This window comes from Fringilla coelebs, assembly GCF_963513975.1.
Source record: "Fringilla coelebs genome assembly, chromosome: 2".
In the NCBI taxonomy this organism is placed as follows: Eukaryota; Metazoa; Chordata; class Aves; order Passeriformes; family Fringillidae; genus Fringilla; species Fringilla coelebs.
In genome coordinates, this window is record NC_140029.1 from 97,953,716 (window position 1) to 97,980,110 (window position 26,395).

At 39.1% G+C, this 26,395-nt stretch overlaps 1 protein-coding gene across 1 annotated transcript in view; it reads left to right on the top strand.

Annotated features, from left to right (window-relative positions):
• Window positions 1-12,020: 12,020 nt before the first annotated feature.
• The window catches only part of GUCA1C (guanylate cyclase activator 1C), a gene marked incomplete at both ends in the record, with an annotated part of 41,686 nt that continues 27,311 nt past the window's right edge, over window positions 12,021-26,395 (top strand). The window contains one exon of the mRNA XM_084201060.1: window positions 12,021-12,224. Coding sequence (XP_084057186.1) covers window positions 12,021-12,224 — 204 coding nt within the window. The remainder of the gene's footprint in view (window positions 12,225-26,395) is intronic.

Sequence of the window (26,395 nt, forward strand, 5' to 3'; positions counted from 1 at the left end):
TCCACCAGTCTAGGACATGTGTCCTACAGTTTTATTCTAACCAGAAATCCTCAGGCACTCAGTGATCACTCTGGAATGGGATTTTGTAACACTATGCTTGGGTCAGAATTAGTTTTGAGGGCTGGGCTGTTCGTTTCTATAGGGGCTGTGCTGTTCATCCGTGTGAGCAGCGATTTTAATAAGGAAGGGAACTGAGAGATTCCTCCCTTCGCACGCTGAACTCCTATTTTACAACATTATATAACTCTAATCCCTGTTTCAGCACTTCAGCAGGATGAAAGTGGCAGGTATTTGGCACTTTTCCTGTCACTATCTCTATAGTGTAATGGTGGATTTAGCAGGGTGAAGTGAGGATTTTCATCTCTTACTGCCTCTTATGTATGTCTCTGAAGCCAGTAATAGGCATCCCTCCCGTGGGTATCCAGGACTGGTGTTCAAGGGCCGAAAGACTGTTCCTTTTTCTGGACAGTGAGTTGAATAAGCTGCAAGTAGTTTGTCCTTGGATGAAGAAAGAAATCTTTGCTTTAGTGCTGAACTCAGCGCTCGGGAAATTATGTAAATTGAATATGTAAGTTTTTGGCAGATGTTGTATTTCTACCAGATTTGGAGGAGGAATGTGGATTTGAGAGTATACCTTTGAAACACTGCACTTAGAATTTAAAACAGATGCATCGTGGTAGCAGTGCTATCTAAATTGTCTTTGTCACTCTCTTTCACTTTTTATTGCATTTTTAATTTGGCTTGTGATGCACTACATGTTTTACTTAGGCATAAAACACCAAATTTACTCATTTGGCAGATTTGTCTCATGAGACTGTCTGGTGTGTAGTAAAAAGCAAAGTGTTAAGTCAGTTTCTGAATACAAAAGCAGTAAGAGCTTTAGATATATTCAGCCCATTTACCATCTGAAAAAAAGGAGCAGTATACTAACTTCTTATTTAAAGATTATCAACTTGTGAAATAAAAAAGTGGAGATATTAAGAAGTTTTAAATGTAGTTATCAGCAAAATGGTGACATTTCTGTTCCAGTGAATACAGCTGCTGTGGCCAGCTATTTCATTAAGATTGTTAATATAATGACTCTAGGTTATTGTCTGAGGGAGAAAAACAGTTTCTTAATTAGAAAAAATGTTGAAGTCACTCAAAAACTTTTTAGTAATTTTGACAGAGGAAAAACTGCTGTGTTTTGTTTTGTTAGTCTTTTATTCAGTAAATGCAGTTTGTAGAAAAGCGAGAGCATGCTGCAATTGAACTGACAGATTTTATGTCATGCATTAAGCAGACTCTTCAAATGTATGTTATAAGCATGACACAGCAGCCTTATCATTATTATGTGCCTGAAACTGAGCAGGTGCCCAATAAAATTGTCAGAAACACCAGTGGTTCCCTAAAGTGGCTTTTCTGCCAATAGGGAAAAAAGCACTAAACCCAGCCTTTCAACCCAATTCTGTGGGAAAAGACAACAACCTTAAGGCCAGAAGCACAGGCATCTGAAGTGCTACCAGTGCCAGACTTGTTGCAGGTAACACTAAGTTTGCACAAAGCTCATTTCCCTCGCTCTCTGAGTGCAGGGGCATAATAATTCAGTGTGTAAGGCAAGGTCTCACACAAGCTTGCAGTACAGTTTCCAGGTGTTCAGCCTCTATTTGTCATTTTGGTTGCACTTCATTTACTGAAATGACATCATTGACTGCTTTGCATCCCTCTTAAGACCTTCAGTAATTCAATCAGAGTTATTAGGCAGTGCAGATTAGGCAACATGAATATTCTGTCTGAAAGAAGTTCCTCCTCCACCCCTTTTCTCTGCTGCTACTCCTACTCTCCTTGCCGAACTCACAACCACTATGAAAGCAGAGCCTTGAGTAAATACCCCCTAAATGGCCAGAGGGAGCTGCTGCAGTCCTGCAGCAGAAGGCAGCTCTTCATCACCCCTTCCACAGATGGAGACAGAGCTGTGGGAGGGGACCTCATCCCCAAGATGCCAAGTGACTAAGTCAGGTGTCAGATCTGCACACACTCTGGCACCAGCATGGTTTTACTGCAGCTCAAACCTCTTTCTGTGCTGCAGCTTCTTATCTGAAATAAAGGAATTGGTTTTTAAAACATGGACTCTTTCCATCATTGAAGTAAAATTAAAATAAAAAAGCTTTCTGCACTACTGGCACTGTGTGGAAGGCACATTGATGGTGTCAGTGCAGATCCAGCGTGAAGACACATGACATAGCAAAAAGAGTTGGCCTGCTGTCCAGTTCTTTAATTTTAATCACAGCACATTATGCACTATAGTGCCCAGATGGTTTGGTTTCACTTTATACAGCTGGCTGAAAAAAACCAGAATTAATTATCATAAAATTGAAGTTTTCAGCTACTTAAAAGTGTACTAAATGAGAAACTGCCCATTAAGGACATTTTCTGCTACGTCTTCCGGTGGAATGGTGTGCACTGAAGTCTTGTAAGCACTTTGTAGGTATAATTTTAATCTTTCTCCATAAAAGCCCTGACCAAGTTACAAGAAGTTAAAGCTTTGTGGAATTTAAAAGCATTGGTTCCATTTGTTGCACAGTTTGTTTCCCTCCACTGTATGAGGAGATAGCTGCATTACAAAATTCTTAGTAAGATGCTCTGACTGAGTGACCAAGACACGGCTTTCCTGGCCTGGCTTTGGAAATCTTCATCACTGCTGTACATGTACATCATTCATGTATTTGCTTTTATTGTCATTGAACTTTTCAGAGATCTGCTGCTGGTTTTTTTCCAAACATAGAGAGAGAACTGTTAAGAGAACAGTTTTCCTGCACACCTGGAGAAGGTCTTACATCTATGTTTACAGTCTGGGAACCCACAGCTGCCTAATTGTATTCACTCAGAACGCAGCGCTCCTGTTTCATGGAAAACCATGGTGACCCTGACTGTGGCATTGCCATAAGTTTTCCAGTGAGTTCTGTATGGGAAGTGATTGTTTTTCCATGCAGACAGGGTCTGCTTTTGTCCCCATCCTCAGCTGCACTGACATTGTGGTTGAAGCAATGTCCAGGGTGCTGGGGGGCTGCAGAGTAGCCTTGGTGAGGAGGGGTGGGGACTGTCCCATGCTGAGCACAGCCAGCTCCAGCTCATCCCACCAAAAGGCACAGCTGAGCCCTGCAGCCACAACAGCAGTGCCTCGGGGAAAGCCCACATGAGAAAGGGTCAAATGCTGCACAGTGAGTGAGGAGGTGTGAAAAAATAGCCCTGCAGATAGAGAAGTCAGAGGAGGAGAAGATGTTCTAGGTGTCCAAGCAGAGATTCTCCCTGCAGGAGATCACACTGGAGCAGGCATCCACACTGCAGCCCGTGGAAAGGACCACACTGTGGGAGGTGGACGTGCCCTGAAGGAGCCATGGTCCATGGAAAACCCATGCTGGAACAGGTTGATCCTGAAGAGCTGTAGCCCATGGGAAGGAGCCACTCTGCAGGAAAGGAAAAGAATGCAGAGGAAGGAGAAGCAAAGAGGAGCTGTTATGGACTTACCACAGCCCACATTCCCTGCACTGCTTGGAAGGAGGGAGTAGAGGCATCAGGAATGAGAGAGTGAAGTTGAGCATGTCAAAAAGAGGGACTTTGGGGAAGGTTTTGTTTTGTCTTTCTTTCTCTGGTTGGTACTTTATTTTAATGGAGTATAAACTAAATTAATTTTCTCCAAGTCAAGTCTGTTTTCCTCATGAGAGTAATTGGTAAGCAAACTTCCCCTCTTAACTTGACCCTTGCGCTTTGTCACCTTCTTTTCTCCCCTGTCCTGCTGAGGAGGTGGAATGAGAGCACTTGGGTGGCATCTGCCAGCTGGCCACAGACAACCCACCACAATCACAGCAGAAATTGTTACACTTGGGGAGTCACTCTGGGTAAGTACAGCTACTCAGCCTGATTACTTTTACCACTCCAAGTTACATGTGCTTAGTTGTCATGTTTTGCCTCTGTGGACAAATTGCCACCCAATTGTTTCTACAACTGTGCAGATGGACAAGGAACTCAGAAGACAGCACTGCAACACCATTCAGAGAAGCTGCAGCTCACTCTGTTCCCATTAATAAGTTGCTTTCCTGCAGCTTCTGGAAACTGCTAATTTAATTTAGAATTAAAAGCTTTCAGATACCTTTACAGTGAAAAGTAAAGATCAGATATTTACATGCAAAGTTTGAATTGCTTCCCCATCAAGGACCCAGGAATTTTTTTCAGACACCTTTACTCCAGTACTGCAGACTTACTATTTTTAAATACTCTAATGCCATCTTTAAGGCATGAGAGGAAAAATCAACTATCAGTATTCACCTGCTGATGATAGAGTTAATTTGCTCAGCTAGGGCTTCTATACCCTCCTGAATCTAATTACTGTTCTCACTCTATTAGCTTTTATTCAATTGTTTCTTCTTTACAAATTTTTTTTATTCCTTTTATACACACACAATACCTTGTGAATGTAAATGCTAATTATTTTTCTTTCTAAATAAGATTCCTCCTAAACAATTAAAATCTTACTATGTCCAGGTAAAAAAATTTCTTTTAAAGACATGCTACTGAATAGGTGTTACAATGCTTTGTGGATGCTCTTTCCAAGAAAAAGAGCATGATTTTATTTCTATTCTTGAATTTATTAATAAAACTATGTCTAATACTTCAAGGAACTTTCGTAAATTATGTGAAGTAGACAAACAGGTCAAGCCTAATTCATGAGCATGGCTTTAGCTTTCAGTTACTGTTGCAAAATATTTGGCAGTCAAAACTACCAAAAGACTAATGAAGACAGAATTTATTTCGCTTTACTGGTTTTTGTGATTTTTTTTTCTTTTTTTGGGGGGAGCATGAATACATTAATTTCTTTGCTAACAGCCTGGAAAATTGGTTTCAAACTCATTAATGCAAAGCAAGGACTAATTCTGAGTAACTCTTCACACTGAGAGGAATTACTCTAAGAGGTGTACCGTATGTTTTAGACAAGTCATATCAACATGGTGATTTTTAAGAACTGTGATAGAAGAAAAACTATTAAAGGGTCTTAGTTTAACAGCTATGGGGAACCTACCTGGTTTCATAAACAGAATATGAAATGCCCACTTCTTAAGCTAAAGAGCACATTTCTTTTCATGAAATTAAACCTTCAGACAGCTTCAGAACTCCAATCTGGTTTTTCCCCCCCTTAGTTTCTTTTCAAATTGTGATTGCAAGTCTGAGCCAAATTTTTCACAGCTTAGAGTTCAAGTGATTTACCCTTAATAGTGAATGCTGATATTATTACCTGTTCCATGATGACGAACACATTTTAAAAATGAAAAAAATAAGTCTGAAATAGATCAGCAAAAATGTCTGGAAACAAGGATCTTTGCATTCTAAATGCTAACAGATTTCCTTGCCTTTATTTTAATTGCATGTGCTGATTAAGCACATTAAGCACATAGATTCCTCCTCTAAATACACTGGAGCTGTGCCTTCTTACTCATAGAGCCCAGCTTCTCAGTGCAAGTTCTCTAATGTGTATTTTTATCAGCTTCTCAGACTAAAACACAAAGCAATACTCTTTGTCAATACTCAGCTAAAAGAACACTCAAATAAATGTTGTGCCTGCTGGTATTTTTTCATATCTTAAAATTTGTTAAGAATTGCAGCATCCAGGAACTACCTTGAGATTGCTGTGGCAGCGTGAGACAACTTTAGAGCACAGTCAGAGCTGCATAGCACAGTAGTGATAAAATTCCTCTTGAGGAATATAAACTATAAAAGATTGAAAGACCTTCATGCTTCTCTTTTTTTTAATTACATTCCATGCTGGTTTTATTTTTGTGCATTGCCTCTGAGGATGTAATATCAAATGCTGATAGTAAGATAAAAATATATTATTTTCCTTTTTGTTTTCTTTGTCCTATCCCATCATTATACTTTGTTCTCAACTCTTCAGGGTCTTTCTGACAGAAAAATACAGGACTAACAAAAGTTACCAGGTTCTTTCAGTCTGAACTCACTAACATAAAAAATTGGCATCATGGCTGGCCAAAGGTTTTGGATATGGTACAAAGTTACTGGAATCACACAAGTCCATTCTATATCAGCTGCTGCTGACCAGGCATGAACCATAGAAGGACCTTACAGGCCACTCCTGGCATGTCCTCTGTTGGGGATTATTAACCATGCTGACTTACTAGCTTGTAATTCTCTACATGCTGAAGAATATTCATAGGAGTCCTCAGTAGTTCTCACTAGAAACGTATTTTGAAGGGACTTTTGGGTTGACTATATTCAGGATATAAAATGAAACGTCTGTTTAGATTTAAAAGACCTCATACTGTTTAAAAATGAAAGAGAAAAATTCTACCCATCACCATGTCCACAAAGCAGACTATGCTTGCAAACTGCAGCAAAGCTGTGAACTGCCAACACAGCTTTTCAAGGAAAACTTAATAGTCTGAGGGGAAAGATGGCAGAATTACTGAAGTCCCTTCACAGGGTAAATTACATTAAATTACATTTAATTTTCAAATATTTCTTGTCATCTAACCAAAGAAGCAAAATGTGGCTGGTTCTGGGCTCCAGAGTTAGTAGCATGTTCGGCTATAAGCACAAATGCACACAGGTAGCGCAGATATCCATCTTTGGATTTTTAGTAGGGAAGCATCTCCTGCTGCACTGGACTTGAACACGCTCATGTTTCCCACTGAGTCCCTGTGGTTTGTGAGAGAATCTGGTGCTTTTTGTGCCATGAATTCCTCTGCCTCTTCACCTTGCACTCATCTTGCCACTTAGATAATCCCAGACTCTATCCCAGGGAGGGACTGACAGATTCCATGCAAATTGCTATCAAGTCAAATTGTAATTTATTAAATGTCAGAATTCATTTAAAGGTGGTGTAAGCATGTTATATATGTTCTTCAAATTGTGTTTAGATAATGACTTACTAAATATTATTTGTTAAATTGTTTCATTAATTCCTTTTGGTGAATTTTATGATATTTACTATCCTTCTGAAGAAGAAAAAAATTTTTTTATCCTATCTCTTTTTTTATACTTAGGTAGAGGAAAGGGGGTGGCTGCCTTTTTTTTCTTTTTTCTTTTTTTTTTTTTTAATACAGAGTAGTGTGTGTTGTGTAAGAGTCCCAGAAAGATTATGGTGTCACCTTAATACTTTATAAGGGGCTTTAGTAGCATTAGAATATTACTTAAGTAACCTTAACAACAACTCAGAACCAACTTACAAAACCAGTTTTAAAAGGCATCTAATGAAGTTTAAGAACCACAAGAAATTATTATTAATTATAAAAAGAGAAGAGGAAGAATTAATGTTTAATTGCCATCTAGTCATCTCCTCAGAGTAGACTATCACAACAATTCGTTCTCTTATTAGTTGATATCAGTAGAACTTTGCTGCCCCTTTATGCTTCATGACTTTGATAGAAGACAGATTTCTCCATAAGTATTTTTGTCCTGTGAAAAAACACATACAGGACCTAAAACAATAACAAGGCATTAATTTACAGGTTTATTATTGTGTATTCAGACTTATGTATTTTCACATACAAGCACACTGTGAAGCTTACAAGAAAATTAAATCAGAAAATGTCCTAATAAAGAAGCATTAAACCTGTGTAAAAGAATTATAGTAAGATGCAAATAGAAGCTGTAGAGAAAATATAATTTACATGAATGCTTTTATGGTAAATATGCAATTTACAAATAAACCTGTTTATTTACAAACAAACCTGGGTACAATACAGGTTTGCCTGCATTGTACCCAGACATCCATCTAAGACATGTTTCAGAACACCATGATTTTTCCAAAATGATTGATCTTCAGTCAGTCAGTCTGACCACCAGCTGGATAAAGGTAAGCCAGTTAAACACTCTCTGGGTCATGTCTGGTGTAAAAATAGCCACACTTCGCTAGACAAGCCTAAGATACTCAGGTCAACTCTCCTGTCTCTGGCAAAAGCCAGGAGACATGCCTAGGGAACAGGCACCCCTCAGTCACCCTCTCTGCTTCCCGCAGCCTATGGCCACACATTCAAAGAAGAGATTCAACAAATCAGTTAAATGGGCTTTTCCTGCCTGAAATTATCTGGATTTTTTTAACTCATATTTACTTTTAGCCTCCATACCACCTTGCGCTAATCAGTTCCACATTATAATTGCACTTTCTTCTTTTTTTTTTGTTTTTTTAAGAAATCCAATTCTTTCTCAAATTGGTTTGCAGGAATGTTTGAAGGAATTCCTGAAAGGTTGCCTTGAGGTTAAAGGAAAATAAGATTTTAATTTCAGTGACCTGTGTGTTTTATGTCTACAGATAAGATCATTGCCTGTCACTGTAGTAAGGGGATCCAATTAAACTTTTAAATGGTGCTGTCTTCCTACATATGTATCCTTCCTATGTATCTCTAAGTCCAAATGTTTTATTCCTGTGGCTTGCAGAGGCTGATGGTGCTAATATATAGCTATGAGAGAGACTCAGTGTGAATTTTGCTTTGGGGAAAAGCTGGGGTCAGAGTTTAGTCTCTTGAGCTTCTCCCTATAATAGATGTGGGTTTCTGTGTACTGATATTGTTGTCCTCATCATCTGCAATTCTTAAGTGTCAAATGCTTCATTGAACTTTCCCCTACATTTTATAGCATCATCCATAGAAAACTTGCAATTTCCTAGATACAGTCTATCACACTCTTAAGGCTTTTTATTTCATAACTTATGTTAGTAGCCTTGAGTCCCCACCATCACATATGAAGGTCCAAGTGCCATCTGGAACAGGGCTAGGAGGTTCCAGGTGACATGGGTGGTTCTTTACAATCATATTCAGAGGCAAATAAGCACATGCCTATTTGAAATGGCAATGGGTTTCTGTGTGTGGAACCATTGATACTGGATTTAAGTCATTGAAACTAAATTTTGTTTTTTACTGTAAGCATAAGTTCAGTTTTTTCTTTTTGGGCCTCACATTTATGGCGTAATTTAATATATATTTTTTTCATCCTTTCTTGAAGCACCTTGCATTCAGTCCCTCTGATAGGTGTTGCTTTTCTTTTCCATCTGCCTTTCCTCCCTTTTGTATTACATGGCTTGCAGATCTACAATGAGAGTTCTCTGCCTCTACATTCTCCCTCATTCTATGTCTGGACTTTGTTGGAGGGTAATACACATGTATTCCACAACTAATGTGGATGTGGACATGCAGTAGGTCTGAGAAAATTGTGCTTTAAATAGAGAAGAAACTTTTCCTCAGAGTGAAAGTGAGGATATTAAATGGCTAAAAAGAACACTGTTGCCAGCATAGCCCTTCTAATCTGTGTGCCCTTCACCACTATAATCCCTTAGTAAAGCTATTCTAGCAGGAACATGGCCAAGAACTCCTTGAAAAGCAGCTTCTTCTCCTACTTGTACCTAATTCTAGCTTCCATGTTTCCATTTTAGTCTGATTTATTGCACTGCTTCTTGAAGTCTTCTCATGTTTTCTTTTAATTTTTTTTAAATAATGACATTGCTGATAATTTAGAATAGCTTGATGATTATCATAAAGAGTTGTTTAAATAAAATGTAGATTTTTTTTTTTTTTACATTTTTACCTTGTCTTCTAGAAGGACAATAACAACAGAGTTCAGAGAGTCTTCCATGCTATCTGAAGGACCTATGCACACTTTCAAGGACGGAGATGGCTTATTGCTTAATATTCCCATTTATGCTGTTGCTTTTTTCAGAAGAAAGTTTGAAAATAATTATGTACAAAACAATTGTCTATGGCTTCTGAAACCTGTGGTTCAAAGCTTTGATTTTTTTCCTTTTGAACACTGCTGTTATTTCAGGAGGGCAGGGGAGCGGGGGGAAAGAATACTGAGTAACATTTGCGTTTTTTGAAACTTCCTCTTTTCATTGAACAAGAAATTTGGTAGATATACACTTGGGAAATTCTGTTTTGGCATTTCCAATTCCTAACTGCATAAAATTTAAATTTTATTAAAAACAATAAAAGACTGAAAATTGCTATTTTAAGCTACCTTTGTTTTGCTTGCTGTTCTTTGTTATTTAGAATATGATATTCTTTGCCGGCTAGGGATATTTGAAGTGACATATTTCCAAATACCACTTCACATGTTTCAGATTCTGGTTTTATTCAGTATTTCATAAAGAAAATCCCTGCTGCTTCTCAGTATTGAAGGTCTTGATCTTATAACTGACAGGATGTTCCTGGGCAGCTATTTTTGCTCTGTTAAAAGTGATGCAAGGAATGAGTAGAGATTAGGAAAAAATCACATTTTAATAATAACTACAGTATATGTCTCTGTTGAAGTCCTTCAGGCATCCATGTGCACTTTTTTCCCCCTTCTCTCCCTCCTCAACAGCACTGCCCTGACTAGCTGCAGACTCTGGCTTGTGCAACATAGGAGCAAATTTGTGCTGAAAGTTTGTTCCAGCAACAGCCCAGATTGCTGCCCTTTTACACTGAAGGTGGGTACCCGTTTCTGAAAAATATCATGGATTTCTGATCTTACATGAGTAGCACATCACAGCTCTTTATTTGCCTAAAAATACTGGAGGACCACATGAACCTGCATGCTGTGGCCCTAAACCTTATGTATCAGAGGCAGCTCGCCCAGCTGGTCCTGCCACCAGTGCACACCCCATGGATGCACCACCACAATGCTCGTCGCTCCTGGCACCTGAAAACCAGGACTCATGATATGTCCAACAGCAGCATTCAGTTCCTTCTCTGTCTTGAGACCAAATTTGTGTCTCCTGACTGGTGCTACTGCTTTTGCAACTGAGCATGCAGGAGCCTTGGCCCAGAGGAAGGTTGATCTTGTGCAGCGGCACAGCACTTGAGGGCAATAGGACTGTGCCCTGCTCTCCAGAGCAAAGCTGCTCAAATGGTGCTCACCTTCCTCTGGTGAGACATCACTGCAGGGCCACTGGTGAGACCACCACCTTGGCAGTAGCCTTAGGTGTAACAGCTGTATTTTTACATTCCACCTGTTTAGTTTCGAACTACTGTATGCTATAGTATCTGCTGTAGGGCTGTGATGCTGCAAACCTCTACACTGCAATGTACTGCAATACAGCACAGCCATTGTGACACTACAAGTTTCCACAAACAATTTTGAAGCAGCAGAAGCAGCAATCCTGCACCCCCCCATACTGCTGGCCATCCTTTTCCACCCTCACTTTTTCTGTTCTCTTGTAAAGCCCACTATTGTGACACCAGGCAATGCAAAACTGTAAGCAATGTTTTCTAAAGCTAACTATATTTATTGGTATTCAATCTAATTGCAAGCTTTTGCAAGTCTGTTCTAACACTTATCCCCAACTCTTCTGCTGGCCTAAGGGAAGGGAAAAGATGGGATTGAAAGAGCAATGGCAGTGGTGAAGCAATTTTCAAGACAACATTCACTAACAGGAGACTCAGTTGCTTGTAGAACTGCTGTCTAAAGACAAGCTTTTTATGCTTAGTGTACAGCCACTTTCAGTTTTTTCAGGTTATCCAAGTCAAATTGTGTTGCAGTTTTAACCTGTAAGGTAAAATTTGGATCCCCTTATATACAGAAATAATAAAAAGGAAAAGTCAACTGCACAAAATGGATACAAGCTCCAAGGCAACTGCACAAAATGTATGCAAGTGTTAAAATGGTTCTAAGTTTTTGTTAAAACTTTTTAAATTGTAAAAATGAAGGTTTAGAAACTACCCTCAAAGTTTCTGCATGTTGCTTTTTCAATATTCATCCAGTTTAAACACCTTTAGCACCACAGATGCAAGTACAAGATAAGAACTGGTATAATCAGTTCATCTGAGGCTCTGCAGACTGTCTGTGCACAAAGACTCTAATTAGCTGCTAAAACCACAGGGTACTAAAACTGGGTGCCAGTAATCTTTCTAGGGTGCTATATTTACTTAGTCTATCTTGGTAGTGATCTGTAAGAGGTTTAAAGTAGCTCTCAAAGGCAGAGTTGGTGTTTGAATGATCATTGTTGGGAAGCAAGAATCAACATTTGGATGAATTAATACTGAAAAAGATTACCTGGTATGTTTGATGCAATGGGTGCTGCTGGATCAGCAGATGACATTAATGCTATGGAAATTCATCACTGGTACACAAAGTTTATGAAGGAATGCCCATCTGGACAGCTTTGCCTGCATGAATTTAAACATGTCCTGGATCTACATGGACTTACTCCGGAAGCTAACAACTATGTTGAACAAGTATTTCACACATTTGACATGAATAAGGTAAGAATTCATTCTTGACTTCTGGGCTTTCTTATGGCTGTATCATTTGATGCACTCAGAGACATGTCTCAGAGGGCTGCAAGCTCCCTACTCAGACGTAATGGAAGCGATTCAATAGAAAACTCTGAGCAGATAACCAAGAATGGCTGGCAAATAATGTTGAATGCTCTGTTCCCCGTACATTTTGCCAATTTGAAAGTTTCATACAGTCATTCTAATACATGCTGATGGTTTCTCATCTTCGAAAACCAGATTTTTATAGTTATTTTCAGTGTGCATTAATAATTTAAACTTTTATTTATATAGCTGCTTGAAAAATCTTTCTACGGCAGTGAGTGTTCAGCTGGATCCATAGGGATTAATGTTTTCAGTTTATGCAACATAGACACAAGAAGATTCCTTCTGTCACGGATTCATTCTGGACACCTTTTGTGGCCTAATTCAGTATCAGTCAATCCCCCTTTTCCAAAGGCACATCTGTTTGGTTTTGATCCATCATCCCAGTTTCACTGGTTAACATCCTAGGTCCTGCTAAAGATCTGTCCAGCAGCTGTAAGATGCATTGCTGCCTTATGTTATTCCAATGCAGCCTTCGTACAGGCTCCTCCTAGCCACGAGACTCACCCAGAGTTATTTTCCCCTTAAGCCACAGTAACACTTTCTACCAAATTTGACAAAAGGAGTGAAGAGTCATCCCTGAAAGAGTCACAGAATTTAGGTTTAGGCTGAATTGTCAATAATACAAACTCAGCTTTCAGCTAACAGAACACATGGGCCCATCTTGGTATAAAAAAATATTTTCAGAAAACAATAAAGCATTAATGTTCTCTACCCACATTGTTTATCTCAATGAGTTCAGAGATACAGACTTATGTAACTAATTATACGTGTTTCAGAAAATGCTGAGAGTATAAGGTACATTGTGTGTTTCTACATGCAACAGTGCCTCTTTTACACTGTTTTCTTCTGTTTCCATATACATCTCCACTCCCAATTCAGCTTGCTTTTTTGTTATTATATAATTCTTTCTTCCATAATCCTCAAGGATGCTTCCTATAAACAAGGCTCCTTGCATGCTCTTTTCTTCCCACTGCCAATTACCAGATGGTTAAACATACTGAAATTTGATTAAGTAGTATCACCTAACTCAATAAATGTGCTAATTACAGATGATGAGCAAACTTCCAGTCTGCCTGACTGGCAGAAATTGTTAATTTGCTGTGCTCTTTTGAATTAAAAATTTGACGCATTAAGTTCTCCAGAAAAGCTTTATGAATGCTAACCTTCCTGGACAGCGCACACGGACAGTGTCTGAGCTCACCTAAGAGCTTCTCCAGTTTAAGTTGTTTAAGCATTTCCAGTTTAAGTTGTTTAAGCATTAACGTGCACTGCAAAAAGCCCTTGACACTTCAGTGATCTTGAAAAGTGTGGGGAGCTTTGGGTGTTGGGCATTTTGGCTTTTTATTTTATGGGGGAACATCTTTTTGGTATTGTTGGTATTTTAGAAGTTCCTAATAACTTTTCTCCCACTACAACTAGCTTATTACCCGTGGGGCAGTTTGCTCAAGTCACCTGAGGAATATTAAGATGTATGCCCTAAACTTCTCAGGTTATATACACATCAGTTAGACTCTTGCTACCAATCAATCTCTCATCCTCTTCTCTGGTATCCCCAGAACTTTTTAATCAATTGGCATATTTCCACCAAATTTCAAAGAGTAGGCATTTCAGTTAATCACTTCCTAACGTTTTCATAAAATTTGGCAGCTGGGTAGCAGGGACACACCCAGAATGAATGCCCCATTCATGCAGAATTAAGTTTTTATTCATTGTTTAAGGCAACAGTTGGCTGACAAAATGATCAGGCACTTGTTTTCTTTTGCCTAGAGAAAATACAGGATGGGGCTGGGGTACCAGTGTTTGGGGTTTTAGGAGACAAAAGACATAGTATGTATGGGTGTAGGCTTTTGTTTTGCTCTTCCCAGAAGAGCTTTTTTAATTAATATACCATGTGAGACAGAAAAAGATGCTTCAGTTTTCTATCAGTTTGGAAGTTTTCCCCCATTTTAATGAAATTTAACAATGATTTGGCCTTTAGGGCTTCAAAAAATCCACTGTAAAACTGCTTTTGCTAAGCTTAAAACCTCATTATTTAATAATGTGCTCCCACTAAATATCTGATGTTCATTTCCTGTTCTGCAAGATGCTGTAACAATCCTCTACTAGCTACTACTAATTTGAGGCATAGATTTTATTGTGTGCTTTCTTAATTGAGCTGTTGCTCAGCTGCAGCAATAGGACCAGGCAAAGTTATTTAGAAGGCAGAACAGGAATGGCACATTTCGAATGGTCAGTTACATAAGATTGTATAGTCTATATATCCATTTGGAGAAGGAAATAAGATGAAGAATGGGGCTTCCATTCCCAGAAAAACGGCCGGCAAACTTTAATCCCTGCCCAATCTATTTGCATAATTTAGTAGTTGGAAAGGCTTAAACACTTGGGAAAATCAATCAAATGAACCAGAATGATTTATTAGAATGTTTTACATTTTTCCTTCAAATACTAATTAAAAAGTCTATTTTTTATTAGATGGCAACAGTATAGCTACATTATTCAGATACAGCACATAGCACCTAGATAAGCTGTAGCTCAGTTTTATTCTTCTCTTGCCTTGAATAAAGTCTTGTGAAAGCCTCATTTGAAAACCCTGTGGCAAACGAGAACCAGAACCTCTCAAACAATGTGCCAGGATTTCATAAGTTTCCTCTTTGGCATTTACACTGCATCTGTTTAGTTAGACATGATGTGTATATTTATCTGTTGTAATTTATGTTTTCTGTGAAGTCATTCTGTGGGGCTGCAGGCTGGCTTAGGGGACTGCTTTACATAACAAGCAGAATGAACTCTGCTCATACCAGCTTGCCAAGAGAAATGCATTTGTGAGTTCTATGGCTTGGCATGGCTTTCTCAGTAACAGTATCCTCACAGAATTTTTGGTCATTCTGACTGCATCAACACTTCTAAGGAGAGCATGGCTCAGGCAGAGTACAATGGAAAAGAATTTGTCTTCTGGATTCTGGTCTTAATGCAGAAATCCAGCTCAAGGCTCCTTTCCATGCTTAGCAGAGACAAAGGATCTTCGAGATGACTCAGCTCTTTCCAAGTTAGATGAACCAAGTTTCTCCACCCTGCCTCATACACCAAGGGAAAAACAACTTACCTGAATCAGTGGAAACTAACTCTTGCTTAACAGAAGATTTTTTTTTTTTAATCAGCTTATGAAAAAATCTTACACATAAATCAAGATTCTGAAGTGGCTTAACACATATAGATGTAAAAAGCCATAATGCCATTTTATTTTGACATTGAAAATTGCACCATTAGTTTTTTGTTTTCTTCACCCTGTCCCCTCCAAACACACTCTGCCCTGAATTCTGCATGTTAATTTTTTCTCATCAAGGATTAAATTTTCTGTGCTGCCATGGTGGTAAAAATCACTGTCAGATCTATGACATTAGTGGATGAGGAAAAGAATTTGAGATGAAATTTCTTGCAGCAGTCATGCATTTATTTAGGAAGTGAGATTCCAAGCAAACAACAACTTATGTGAACGCAAGCTTCTCCCTGAACCTGAAATTGCTGAAGATGACTCTGTCATCTTCCAGTGTCTATGATAACAAAAGTGCTATGTTTTAAATATCAAATTTCTATCACTTTATTAGCTGAAAACCCATCACTGAGCCTGTGAACAGAACATGTGTGTTAAGTGGATTGTGCAAATGAAGCAATATGATTGCTTTTTAGAGTCTCCCCATGCTCTTGCTGTTTCAGAATTATATACATAAAGACTTGTTGCTAGTTGTTTTTAACCTTAGGATTATATTAGGAAAAGTACTTATATCATGCTTGGTTTAGATGGGGTGTTTAATCGAAGTATGTACTTTTAATTGAAGAGCCATGAAGAATCTGTTTTCCATAATAAGTTCCCTTCCCAAATTTCACTAGCTCTGATTTATACCCTTTCTTCAGGTGCTGTCATGCGAACTTCACCCATGTTTGTATTTAAATAACCTGATACTTCTGTGAGACATTTCTGTGAGATCTGAACATTTTTTTCCCAGTGCTGATGATGGTGTATGGTCTATTTCAAGTCTAGCAAGAGTACCGAGGCTGCAAACCTGACACAAGCTCTTATACAATATGAGCAAAAACGTCATGTTTTGTCTTCAAGAGTCCCTGCAAAAGCACCTGAGAACATGTCAAGGTCACTCCAGACAAAGAGAAGGACCCACCTATTGACAAGCTCTTAAAAAATCTCCTAACCAAAGGAGTCTGTTTCCTTGTGGGTGAGGATGGATGGGAGCCTTAAAACGCTCAGGTTTTCCCCTTTCACTACTGGTAGATTGTGTGAATATTTTCACGCTCCTTTTTCAAAATTACTTTTCCCATCATTTCTAAAGTAAATGCTGTTCAGAGGTGCATTTTCAGTCAATTACAATGAATCTTTACTAGTTTTCTTCTTTATTATATCATTGCCATTTTTATTCTAATTTAGAAAGCTTGTAAAAGACATGCAGCTGTTTTACTTCCCTATTCACAACTTTTAAAAACAACTTTTAAAGCTAGGTGGTGGGAGGAAGTCAGACTCCAATTTTTGCATAGATCAGAAAGATTTTTTTACTTCAAGAAGATAAATTGAAAGAATTGATAAGTGCAGTCAAAAAAACCCAGGAATAAACAGGAATAAGTAGATAACAGCTTTTGGGGGGAGGAAAGAAACAAGTGAAATGTAAAAAAAGTAAATTTACAAAATCGAGGCACAAGTATAAAGAGATGGGAATAAACGTTCAAGGAGTGGAAGGAGGAAATAGTGCCTCATCCCTCCTTTGTACATTCATTGAAAACCTTGTGGAACTGAACTGCCAGCTACGGAGAAAAAGTGTTGAAAAGATAGTTAAAATCTTAACCAGAGATTCATTCTCCGTCAGAAAGAGAGCTGATATTTGGATAGAAACAACACACAGGAATAAATACGGTTGTTTGCTTGCTGCAGTGAGAGGGAGAAGGGCAGGCAGCGGCAGCCCCAAGATCCAGCCTCTGGAGATGTCTCTCCAGTGTCCCAGAAAAGCATTGGAGCAGGGATTACTGGACCCAGAAATAACACCAGGAAATAACATCAGCAAGAACAAGAGCCCCTGTCTTGCGAGCCCAGGCCACTAGGAGATGCCAGTGGCTCAGCGTCTGCTCACCTCGGGAAAGACTGCTGGCGCCAGGAAGGAAAATGTCTCCAATCAAAACAATGGCCCCTCATTAGGGAACACAGCCTCGTCTTTGAATTAAATGTTTGCTTGTGACTCTATTGCATTGGCTTTCCTTTTCCCAAAGTGCTTAACTCAGGGGATGCTATTGCTATAAAGAAAAAAAAATGCAAAAAATAATTTCAAATTTCTTGCAAATAGCCATGCTGTGTAGGCAGATAAAAACAGGAAGCCAGGATTTAGAGTTGTTTAAGGATCTATATGTAGCATTATTAGCTGGCAAAATCCAATTTGTCTAAGTTGAAAGCCTTCACAAAAACAGTCTGTGGCATCAAAACTTTGTTGGGGATGAGAGTGTATTTGGATCTATTACCATTAATAATAAGATTTCTGGAGATCTCCCATCTAGTTCATCAGCATGGAAAAGTTCCATGATTTTTTTCTTCTTAGTTGTCCCATTTGGAGCCAGGACATTTCATTGGCCTCTCAGATTTTCCCTGGATGAGAGAACTCTTCCACTTAATTTCTAATAAGACCACTGAAAAATAGCAGGTTAGCAATAGCAGGGATTGTTAGTGCCACTTGCAGTTCCCTGATGCCCACCTGACACGGTGCAGCCCAAGCTCTTCCCCACCCTGAGTTTAGGAAAATCAATGAATTCAAAATAGCTACTAAAAGAAAGTATTCCTGACTTATTCTCCTGACAAAGGAGAATGCCCCTCTTCGGCAGCTAGAAACTTTGATGAAAATAACAGCTTCAGCAGCAGGTCTGCATTGCAAATCATGAACTAAAAAATGGAAAATGTAAAATTGGTATCTCAGAGCACTTCCCATAATCATTGAAACTAAAGGAACGGCACTACAAATGATTCTGTGGAAAGGGAAACTTGTTATTTCATTATGCATGGTTCGCTGGTTATTTATAGGTACAGGCACACTGTAGCATGTGTGGCTAACAACACCCACAACATTACATCTGTAACTGGTTTAATGACCAAAAAAGCCCTCTTAGACTGGGGTCTGCACAATTAAGATAAGCACAGCTGACTTTCTCATCACCAAGATATGTTTCACTGAGCTACATTCCTAATCTCCATGTCAGGAATAATGAAGCAGTACTACAAAAAGAAATCAGACATAATAGGCTGTTATAGCTGTATTGCTTTAAGAGCCTATTATGTCACTGCCTTCTTTATCAGTTTTAAAGCTATACAAAAACTCAAGGAGTTAATTGTTTGTCCGGCAATGGTAGGAGGCACACAAGGAATGTGTCTGTGAACTAGCAATGATGGGCCAGTGCTTGACCAGTGTTTTCAATGAGAGAATAATTGAGCAATTGTGCGTCCCACAATGGTGCCAGTTTAAACACCACAGAAAGCAGCAATGATCTTTCTTTTCCCCACCCTCACTCTTGAGTTAGTAAGAATTTGTGAGTCCTCTTACCTCAGGCATGGGGGTTGTGTCCTCCTAGAAATTTGTCTCATTGGGGCAAAATCTTTCTGGTTCATAAAGGAGAGAAGTACAGCTCTTAAAAGCAAGCTACATTCTGATGAAGATAAAAGAAAGAAGGTCAGCTTGGTCATCCTTGTATCATGCATAGAAGAAATGCAGAATTTAGAAGCTAAACACTCATTCAAATTGTTAGAAAACTGTAGAGTAGTCCATAGGGAAAAGATGGTGATGGTTGGGGCCTAATAGTTTGGGTCTTAAAAATCCTCTCTCTTTCCCCATTGCCTGAGGTACTTGAGAGGTACAGACTTCCCAGAATGCCTGATACCAGAGATTCCCTTCTAATGTATAACCCTCCCTTTTAATTTTTAATTCTTATGGAATTTTAGGGGTTTTTCTTCTCCATTGTTTCTTTCATCTTTCAATGTCTAATTTCATTAATCAGCAACCCTGAAGTTTATTTGTAAAAGCAAATATCTTTTTCCATTCATAAATCAGTGGAATCCTTCCCATTGTATCTTTTACCTCCCAGTGCTAGTTTTATCTACCAGCAGACCCACAGCTTGTTTGTAAAGACAAATCCACTATTCCTTTCAATCCCTCCTCTTTTATTTTTTTAATAATTGTCTTTACAAACTTTAGTTATCATTGACTTAATTGTCTGTTCCTGGGTCTTTTTTTTTGTTGTTGTCGTTTTGCAATTATTTGCAGAGACATCAATTTCTGTCTTTTTGTAGCCATCTTTGGATCAGTAGGCATGGCTATTACCTGCATCCCTTTGATCACATGTTGAATAAATTGAACTAAGCAAGGGATCATACATGGTAAAAATATTAGAGTTGCTACAGTACAAATGAGGAAAAATGCAGTTGTTTAACCCATAGTCCACCAGGTAACTACAAAAACATGTCCCATTCCTATTCCCGTTCTTTCCATGTTTGGACCGGTACATGAGCTAACTTTCTTGTTTCTTTTGTTATTTGTTTCACTACCTTTCCATTGTCATCTATTTGCAAACAGCAGTTTGAGTCATTTAATTTGCCACACACTGCCCCTTCTTCTGCTAATAAATAGTCTAATACCATCCAATGTTGTAATATTGCACTTCTCATCTGAGTGGATTGGTCAGCAAGGAGGTCAAGAGCTGCACCTGTCTGCTTCATTATTACTTCAAAGACGGCTTGTAACCTAATTATCTGATTTAAATTATAAATGGGTTTTCTGGAACTCTATTTTAATTCACTAGGGTTCCATGTTGCTGGTCCATAGTGTTGTATAATTTGTTCAGGTAGCTATTCCTCTTCACCCCATTTTTGGGTGCTTTCTCTAACTATGGACAGATCAATTAACTGCTTTTCTCTAATTAGATCATTACACACTTTGATTCCTAACTGATTTCCCTGAACTTGTGGTAGCAGAAAGAACAATGGTCCAATCTACCCTACGCAAAATATCCCTAACCAGTTTGGGGGCAACCTGTGGTAAGCATATCATCCACAAATCCGGGAATGCCCTTTTAAAGCCCAGGTTCTGGAGGCAAAGGGACCTTTCCAATTTTCATCATCAATGTGTGAGTTAAAATATAGCTTGCTTCCTGGGCCTAGTGGTCCCCCGACAATGGTTGCCCCAGCATAAGAATCACAGTATATTTGCATCTCTAAGCTCCCACCTGGGGTTTCCACCTGCAGTTACATATCAGGCCTGTTTTGTTACATCTGGACCAGAATTTAATAAAAAGGGTTTGAGTTCTAGTCTGGTGTTGCCACTTCTACTGATAGTCACGGACTACATGTGTCCTACTTGTGGAATTATCTTGGGGGCAGCTTTATAAGGGGTCAAAAAACTTCTCCTTCCCCACTGCTTTACAGCCTTCAAAATCCTTTTGGTAATTATGGAAGTAACATAGCTACCATTAGTAAGCTTAACATGTGTTTGATTCCATCTACCTTGACATCTGGAACAATCATAAGGAGAGCAGTTGGGGGTCCAACAATCTAAACCTACAGGTAAAGTCCAGTCACAAATGCTTTTTTCCACATATATGTTTCCTGTTCTATTTAGACAGTAAATGCCTCTTTCAGAAGAATGAAGCTGCCATGGACTTCCTTCTTTATCTCAAAATCCTGTTCCATTATGGACCTCACTCAGGGTCCTAACCTATCATTTAGGCTCAACTGGGCTGGCCACCCATGGCCAGCTTTCAGATCCCCCTGGCCCTCCGCAGACTCAACAATTGCTAAGGTTAAAGTTTTTCGCTACTTCTTCTCCTAAGGTTAAAAAAATTATTTTCCCACTTTTGGCCCCAACCTAACTGACAATATAAGGATAAGATTATTAAGAGAAACATTCTAATGATGTAATCTAATCTCCTAAATCTAAACTACATGATCCCTTCTAAAACTAAGAACTTGTAAACCATTTTCAGAGCAGAACTAAGGAATCTGATCTTTTTTTTCTCGTGGTTCCCTACAGAGACAGTTTTGCTTTTCCTGCAATGTGCATTTTCTGTGTGCCCATGTTGTTCCATTGATTGTCCTTGAACCAAAAATCTTTATTATGGGACTATCATTTTCAGTGTAAGTGTGTAGTCCCATTTTCACCTGTTTGTATGAGGTTTTTTTTGATTCCCAGGATTTTGAACAGGTTCCAGAAATGTTCTTGGCATCTCAACAGATACTGTAATTTTATCTTCACCTTTTAGAATCAGCTTTGTTTGGTACAGATAGCTCATTAGGAATTGTTTCACTGTGTTTTCTATACACAAAGTAGTCTCTACACTCATGGTTTCAACATTCTTTGAAATCTCTTTGTTATATTAATTTATTCAGTTTGGCTCCACATTGTTATCAATTTTCTATTTTTATTTATAAATAGAAATGCTCCAATGCCTTTGGCTTCTGGAACAGGTGATTTCTTTAGAATTTCTACTGTCTCAGCACGTGCTTTGTCTGCAGCTCATTAAGTGCCGTCAGACTATGCAGAGGGTTATAAATTTTAATCTTTTTGTGCCCCATAAAACTCACCTTTCTTTTTATGTCAGGTGTTATATCAACCAAATTATACCGTTCTAGTCCCCTGCTAGGGGTGAGGGATGCTGTGAGACTGAACTGTAAATCAGGTTATTTTTCACCCAGGCATTTTTGCTGTCTTTACAGGTGTTTTAGTTATTCCTATTAAGCTAAAGGGATTCTGAAAACAGGCGTTACTTTAAAAGCATTCCAGCCTTGGCTTAGCATACTCTTATAAGTCTTTTGCCAGAATGTACAAAATCTGACACAAAGTTGGATTTCTAAGGCCTTTCTTTAAGGCAGTGCAGCAGTCTCTCATGTGCTTCAATCACTGTGGACACACCTCCCCAAGACTTGCTATTTGGAAACAACAAACAGAAGTAATGTATGATTTTTTCAGGGGGAGAAAAGAGGAAGGAGGGTAGAGGGATCAGTATGTGTGAGCAACTACCAAGTTCCCTGTGCCTAGAATGAAATCCAGTGACCAGTGTCTCTACAAGGTCATGTGAAGAGATGGAAGGGAACTGTTATTGCCCAGGAGAAAAAGAGAAAAGAGGAAGAATGACTAGCACTGGGTGACTTATTGATGGACAGTTCTTAACCTAACCATATCATGTCAAACTTTCAGCTTGCTTAAGTCTTGTTCCTGATACTCTGTTGTCTTGGTTTCAGCTGGGATAGAGTTCATTTTCTTCCTAGTATCTGGTGCAATACTGTATTTTTCATTTAGTAGGAGTAATATTGATAGCACACTGATGCTTTGGTTCTTGCTGTGTAGTGTTTATCCTAAGTCAAGGGCTTTTCATTTTCTCATGCTCTGCCATTGAGGAGGTACATAAGAAGCTGGGAGGGATCACAGCCAAGACAGCTGACCCAAACTGGCCAAAAGGATACGCCATACCATGGAATGTCATGCTCAATATATAAACTAAGGGGAGCTGGGAGGGGCCAATTGCTGCTCGGGGACGGACTGGGCATTTCTCAGAGGGTGGTGAGCAATTGTATTGTACAGTAATTGTATTTTTTCGTGGGTTTTATTCCTCTCCTGCATTATTAGTTCCTATATTTATTTTATTTCAATTATTAAACTATTCCTATCTAAACTCACTAGTTCTACAATTTTTTTCCTATTCTCCTCTTCATCCCACCAGAGGCTGGGTGGGGTGAGAGTGAGACCACAGCTTTCTACAGTTGCCACTTGGGGTCAAAACACGATACCTGTCTTTGCTGTTTGACGCCATCACTGGTCATTTCTTTAAGAGCAGGGCAGGATGGCTGAAGAAGAAAGTTCAGAATTGTCATCAGACTGTGCATCCCCAAGAGTTTGTCTGCTTTCCTTTCACTTCCCTTGTCCTTGCATCCCCTTCATTCACCCTCAGTGCTCTAGCCAGCACCCACCTGCAGAAGAAATGCCTACACAGGATGTGTTCCCACTCTCTCACTCACTGGGATCACACAGCAGGTCTAGGGCTGGGATGTGGTCTCTGCAGGAAAGGCAACACACTGACTATCCACTTTGCTCTATGTTCTTTGCCTATTGAACCAGTTAGGGCTAAACTGATGGCAATGTCTGTATCTTTCTGTTTGATCTTCAGAGGTTCATGCGCACCTGAGAAGTGTCCAAGGTTTCTTACTCGAATGCCATAATTTGAAGAATATTATAATAAACTTATGTCCTTGTGGAGAGAGCTGAAGCACAGACCATTAGGAGCATGGAAGTCCTTCTCAAAAACTGACCTGATCCTATAATATTGATTGTTCTCTGGCTGAATTCAGACTGGAGGATGGTTGCCATTTTTCATGGGCACTCACCACCTCACAGGACTGTGCTCTCAAACTCCCCTGATTACAAATGAAAAGGATGAGTGGCAGTGTCTTGTTTCTGAGTCACTAACATCCTGTATGTTTACACCGGTATTTATAGCTCCTCATTTCTTTGTCCTATAGTAATGCCCCTGAGCTGCTCATCTCCTTGTATAAAAGTTAATCAGTACAGAAGTATTACTGATACCTAACCCCTTCCCTGAGCCTATGGAGGAAGAAGGAATTCAGCTCCTGAAAGCTGTAAAATAAAAAGCAGGACTACAGCACTGACCAAGAGCAAACCTTTTTTTAATTTACTTACCAGAATAAGTTGATTCCTGTTAAGGAAGTTACTGTAAAAGATTCCTTTTCCACTCAAATTTTGTAACAAGGCTGCTGACCAAAACCGTGTGTTATATCTGTTATGCTGAGAGGGGAGAAATAGGATATGATTTGCACACAAATACAAGATCCCACACAGCATATTTATGATAAAAGGTATATCGAGGAGGAATCCAAAGGGCTCAATTTTTAGAAATGCTTAATCCACTTACAGCAAAGAGGACATAATTACAGGCATTGCTGTTTGCACTCTCAACTTTTCCATCCTTATTTGCAGCAAAAATTATAGATATTCCTTACAACTATTCCAGAATTAGACTCTTGTGTATTGTTAAGAGTTTGTATATAATTCAAAATCGATCACTTTTATAATATCCTCTTTATTTTTTTTAATAACAGGCATGTTTGTAGTCAATGGAAGCGTGATGAACTATAATTTGACCATGGTGCTCTTTGCAATTTGAAATCCCATCTATTTTAGACTTGGGCATTAAAGGTAATCTCATGAGCAGAGATAGGCACTACATAAAAATAGAAACTTATGCTGTAAGATGTTTAACCTAGCCATTTAAAAGCTATATTAACCTGAGCTGTGGTCATGAGCAAGACTTTCAACCTGGGAGATAGAAATGTGAACAGACAAAAAGGGACGCTTACTGTGTAACAACATGGGCTCCCAAGAATCCGTACCAGATCCCCCTGCACAGATGCACCATTATTACAGCAAATTTATGAGAGAATGTCCATCTGGCCTGCTTAGTCTGCATGAATTCAAGAAACTTTTGGATCTTCAAGGGCTGGATCCACAGGGAGACCTATACATTAAACGAGTGTTTGATATCTTTGATCTGAACCAGGTAAACCTTCTTTTCTTTTCTTTTTTTTCTTTTTTTTTTTTTTTTAATCTCATACTATTGCTTTGTTTGTGAGTTGTAGTCTGCAGGCTCTTTTTTGTACTATCCTCCCAAAACTGCTCTTGTGGACAGGTTTGGCATTAAGGTGCACTAGAAGTGAAAAAGTGAGACTGTGCTTTGAGGGTTTGGATTAGGACTTCTCTCAGTACTTTCTGGGGACACTTAAAAAAATTTCAGGAAACAATTCTTAAAAAGAGAGGCAATTTCCAGATCACTGGTTATTTTTGTATTCATTGCTTATCTGGTGCTTGTATATAAGCATACGAAAGGCTGGTGCGCTCAAAGTTAATAAGTTCTTACAACAATGTTAGACAAAGGGGAAATGTGGTCTGCACATAACTGAAGATGAAGTGCAGTGTATATAAATAGATTTGAATGGATTTTCTCAGAGTACTATACTGAACGTGTGGCAGAGGTGAAAACAACTCAGATGAGAAGTTCCCACTCAGTGTACAAGTCACAAGACCAAATACTACTGAATGAAGAGGTTCAGCAGTTTCTCCAGGCTATACTTCTAATTTACCCTCTTTTCTACTGCAATAACTGCTTATGATTGCAATCAGCTCTCTGTAATGTAGCTGGCTCCCAGACAGACAAGATATATTTTCCTTAGTAGTACAGACAAGGTGAGGACAGGTGCCTGGGGGGACTTAACACACATTTTAAATGTAGACAGGAGGTATGTATGGCGTCAAAACCAGAGAGGCATGAAGACTGCACCAGGACTGACAGCTGGAGAACACACTGCCTTTTGAGCACAGCTTTCAGGATTGCTGTCCTGAAAGATCTCAGCTGCCTCATCTGTGTCACTGAACTCCGTCTTTTACTGCCAACTTTCTTGCTACATCTTTCTGAACTTTCGTCTTCATCCTTGTGCTAAGATCAACCCAGGCTAATGAATGGGGTAATGACCAGAGTAATGACCAGGGATTCAGTCTCACAGAAAAACGAGTTCATCGCCCATCCTGTTGCTGACTATCACAACTTTCAGGAGCACATCCTCGGGGGACTGTGGGGTATGGCTGTACAGTCACCACAGGAGAAAGCATTTCCCCCTGCTGTCTTATCCCTTGTCTGTACTTTGTAATTCTTGGGGTCACATATACCAGACCAGTGAGGGGTGTCCTGTTGATTACACAGACTGGGTAGGCTGGAATGCAGTCCCTTCACCAGAGAAGGTCATGTGTGTCTAGACGGTGTCTTAGTGTAGCACCTCTACCAGTCCCACCTTTCTTTTCAGGTGTTTCATAACTAGTTCTTCTAAAAATTTCAGCTTTCCACGTCATGTGGAGTTGAATATCAAGGACATCCCAACCGGTAGATCAGTTTCTAAGTAAAAAGAAAAATGAGGGAAAAAACCCCAGAAAACAGAGCAGAGAAATAGGTATTAAACA